The sequence below is a fragment of the Entamoeba dispar genome, genomic scaffold, assembly GCF_000209125.1.
Source record: "Entamoeba dispar SAW760 scf_1105229462995 genomic scaffold, whole genome shotgun sequence".
Classification (NCBI taxonomy): Eukaryota; Evosea; order Mastigamoebida; family Endamoebidae; genus Entamoeba; species Entamoeba dispar.
Genome location: NW_001855471.1, coordinates 1 through 4,067, shown reverse-complemented (window position 1 = coordinate 4,067; position 4,067 = coordinate 1). Strand labels below are relative to the sequence as shown.

At 19.7% G+C, this 4,067-nt stretch overlaps 1 protein-coding gene across 1 annotated transcript, besides 14 other annotated features; it reads right to left on the bottom strand.

Annotated features, from left to right (window-relative positions):
- Positions 1-30: 30 nt before the first annotated feature.
- Positions 31-176: a microsatellite.
- Positions 42-134: a microsatellite.
- Positions 177-378: a sequence feature (AT_rich).
- Positions 379-516: a microsatellite.
- Positions 517-632: a sequence feature (AT_rich).
- A 7-nt stretch (positions 633-639) lies between these two features.
- Positions 640-787: a microsatellite.
- A 42-nt stretch (positions 788-829) lies between these two features.
- Positions 830-1,005: a microsatellite.
- Positions 1,006-1,064: 59 nt separating this feature from the next.
- Positions 1,065-1,303: a sequence feature (AT_rich).
- Positions 1,304-1,317: 14 nt separating this feature from the next.
- EDI_019970 (uncharacterized protein) lies at positions 1,318-3,726 on the bottom strand (the record flags this gene model as incomplete). The annotated part of the gene is made up of 2 exons (XM_001740511.1): positions 1,318-2,164; positions 2,228-3,726. 2 exons carry the CDS (start codon positions 3,724-3,726, stop codon positions 1,318-1,320), a joined length of 2,346 nt encoding a protein of 781 aa, XP_001740563.1.
- Positions 1,602-1,634: a sequence feature (AT_rich).
- Positions 3,280-3,317: a sequence feature (AT_rich).
- Positions 3,450-3,485: a sequence feature (AT_rich).
- Positions 3,727-3,797: 71 nt separating the features above from the next.
- Positions 3,798-3,905: a microsatellite.
- Positions 3,906-3,937: 32 nt separating this feature from the next.
- Positions 3,938-3,979: a sequence feature (AT_rich).
- A 16-nt stretch (positions 3,980-3,995) lies between these two features.
- Positions 3,996-4,024: a sequence feature (AT_rich).
- The last annotated feature ends 43 nt before the right edge of the window (positions 4,025-4,067 follow it).

Genomic DNA, 4,067 nt, shown 5'->3' with positions numbered 1-4,067 from the left:
ATTACATTATTTATATCAAACAAATGTATGTTATTCATATAATATTTATTCATATTTATATTATTATTAATATCTATATTCTTATTTTATTAATTTTATTTATTCTTTCACTTCTTATTTAATTCTTTCTATTTAATTTGTTATTCATTTTGAATGTACATAAATATTTATATATTATTATAAATAATGAATGAATATATAAATTATAATTGAATAAATTATATTTATTTTTATTATTTATTTATTTTAAAATAAAATGAATGAGATAGAATATGAAATATTATTTATTATCATTATGAATATATGTTATTTTATTATTATTGATTTAGAGATATTTTATATAGATTAATATATTAATTCAATATTAATCATTTATATTTGTTATTATTATTTATTTATTATTTTGATTTCATTATTATGTTATTTATTATTTATTATTTTAATATTATTATTCTTTATATTCATTATCTTATTTTCATTATATGATTATATTATTTATTATTCTGATATATTATTTTATATATTTTCTTTCTTTATTATTATATTTATCATTTTGATTATTGAATATATCAATATGTACATAATATACATTATAAATACAAATAAATGAAATATTTCAACATTTAATTAATGAATCAGATGATAATAATCAATAAGAATTATTTAATTTATAATAAACAATCAATATAATGAAATCATCAATAAATAATAATAAAATAAAATGAAATATGAAAATTAACAACAATAATCAATAATCATCAATTTGATTAATGAAATAATCAAAATATAAAATCAAATTCAACATATTCTCTCATTTCTAAATAATTTTAATATAAATTAAAACAAAATGAAGAATAAAGAATGAATAAATATAAAAAGATAAATAAGATAAAATAAATAATAAATAATAAACAAAATAAAATAAAGATATAAAATAAATAAAATAAAAGATATAAAATAAAAAAAAGAAAGATAAGAATAAGAATATTAAAATAAGAATAAAAAAGAATTATAAAACAAATATAAAGAATGATATATCAATATCAATCAATAAGATAGAAAAGAATAATTAAATCATTTAAAAATTAAAATTAATATTGATATTAAAATATTATATTTAACAATATGATAATTCATTTGATTTATTTATTGTATTATATTCAAATATACATAGAGAATTTAATTAATAATAAAAAATTGAACAAATTTCAGATTGGAAAATAATGAACATTATTTATCATTTTTATTACTTAATTAAATATTAAATTATTAAACCAATTAATTAAAACTTTCATTTAATTATCTGTTTTTATCAGATTAAAACATACTTCTCATTTTTTGAATGAATTTACCTAATGTTGATTTTTCTCCTTGTTTTAATTCTTTCATTTTTCTTTCAATCTCTGCTTTAATCTCTTCCTTACTCTTTTGTGTTGAGGCTTTTTTCATAATACCTTCTATTATTTCATTTGTTTGTTTAAGTTGTTTATATCCTTCAATTCGTTTTTTATATCCACTTTTCTTTTCTTCATTCTCTGTTTCAATTAATTGGTCTAAATATTCATTGGAACTAGTAATTTTATCATTTAATGCAATTGATGATAATATATTAATACATTTTATAATTTTTAATTCTTTATCATAACAATCCATTTGGATTTTAATATATTCATCTTCCAACTTGTTTAACAGATTTTCTGCACTAGCCATACCTTTTTTACCTTGGTTATATCTTTCAAGTACTTCTTGTGCTGTTTGTTGTTTTGTTTCTGTTACATAATCAAATCTATATTTTCCATTTGCATGTTGTGTGTAATGACATCCACATACTTTACAATATCCATTATCACCAATACAATAACATCCATCTTTTATATCTCCTTCAATATAACATGGATAATGACATGTTCTATTACATCTCAAACAATTAGTTACATATTCTCCTACTTCTAATTCAATCTTTTTTTGTACTGTTACATCAACAGTAAATGTAAAATCTTGATTATTATTAACTTTATCTCGATTCAAATAGAACTGTTCACATGTTTGTTCTATTTCACTCATTTTTGATATTCCATTATTTAATGATATTCTCAGCCCTTCAATTTGAGTTTTAATTTGTTCTCTTCTCTTCAAAACTTCTCTGGACTGTTTTAATGATATTCTTGGTAATTTTGTTAATTTTTTAATAAATTCATCAAAGTTCTTCATACCTAACTCCTAAAACATTTGTGTAAATCCATCTTTAATATCATCATCATAAATAGCTGAATTATTAAATTTTAAATACCATGGCTCATCTATGTATGAAATAATTGTACTGAAAATACAGTCTTTGGATTGTAATGCATTAATAATTTGTGGGTCTTCACCATCACAAAATGTAAGCATAGCAATAAAATTATTTATCACATCATTCCCAAATAAATCAATAATATTCCCAAATATATATTTTTGACTTGTTGTTAATCTTGGATTACTTGATTGTGCAACAAAACAAATAGCATTTAAATCTAATACTTTTGTTTCAAATGCTTCTTTGATTTGTTTAGTAATTTCTTTATCATGTTCAATTCCTCTTGTATCTCCAAATCCAGGTGTATCTATTATTTTTATTGGTGGTGTTCTTTTTGTTCTTTTAATATTATAAATTGTTACTTCACTTGTTTGACTTTTAGATTGATCTTTACTCTGTTCTAAATTATCTTCATTTATAATTATATATCTAAAATCATCTGTTATCTTGATTCCACATATTGCATTTACAAAACTATTTAATAATGTTGTTTTACCACTTCCTGTTTGTCCAACAACTAAAATAGCAATTGCATCACTTTCATCTATTGTATTAAATTCTTCATTTGGATATAAATATATTTTCAATTTTCCTTTTTCATGGCTTTCCAATCTTATACTTCCTTCAATTGGAACATTTTTTCTGGGTACAGTTGTAGTATTATTTGATGAAGTATTATGTGTTGTAGTATTACATGGTGAACCAACAGATGTTGTATTATTATTTGATGAAGTATCAGACATTTCTGTTGTTATATTGATCTTGTTGTCATATAAAATAGATGATAATTTTAATGATTTTTCATTTTCTCTTTGTATTTTATTTCTTTCTTGATCTTCAAATACAAAACCTTTTGTTATACATGTTACAATTTCAAGTTCCTTTCTGATATCAGAAAGAGAAATGTTCTTATCGAATTGTTTTTTCATGAATATTTTTCCATCCAAATATATTCCAATAGTTATAGTATCCATTCCTTTTTCATTTTTAATAATAATTTCATCATTATTTATTATATTTTCTACTAAAAATGTTTCTTCTTCATCTTTTTCAATTATTTCATTATCAAGTGTATAGAAATGTGCAGATTCTGGAATATTTTGAATTGATTTTCTGACATCACTTAATTTTGTTTTCTTATCCAATTCAATAGTTTTAAATAATTTGTCATTTAATTTTATTTTTAATTCCTTTTTATCTTCTTTTTCTTTGATATTTATTATTCTTGATGAATCAATTACATCTTCTATAGTAAATGAATCTTCATCATTTATATCAATTAAATCTCCTTCTTTTGTTAGGAATTGTTGAGAACCAGACATCTTTTCTTTTAATTTCTCTCTTGCTGTTTTCAAATTGTCTTGTGAATTCAGTGGTTTAACTGAAATCGATTTTCCATTTAAGAAGAATCTTACTGTTATATTTGACATTTGATGAATAAAAGTTTATTTTGTAGTTTGAGTACTGATAATTCAGAAAATAGGTTATTTGTTTAAAAATATTACTTCTTTTTCTAATTGGTTATTTCTTTTAACATCATTTGTTTTAATATTTTATTCAATTTTATTTTTATGTTTCAGTATATTTTTATCGTTAATTATGTTTTCATGAAATAACATTACAAAGAAGTTTTCATCAATGTAAAATTTCAAAATAATTTATTTATTCTTCATTTATTTTTATCGTTTTTCTTGAGTTGAAATTATTTAAATTAAAAATAGATAAAATCATTTGACTTATTTCGTATTTCTTTCATGGTTATATTACAATT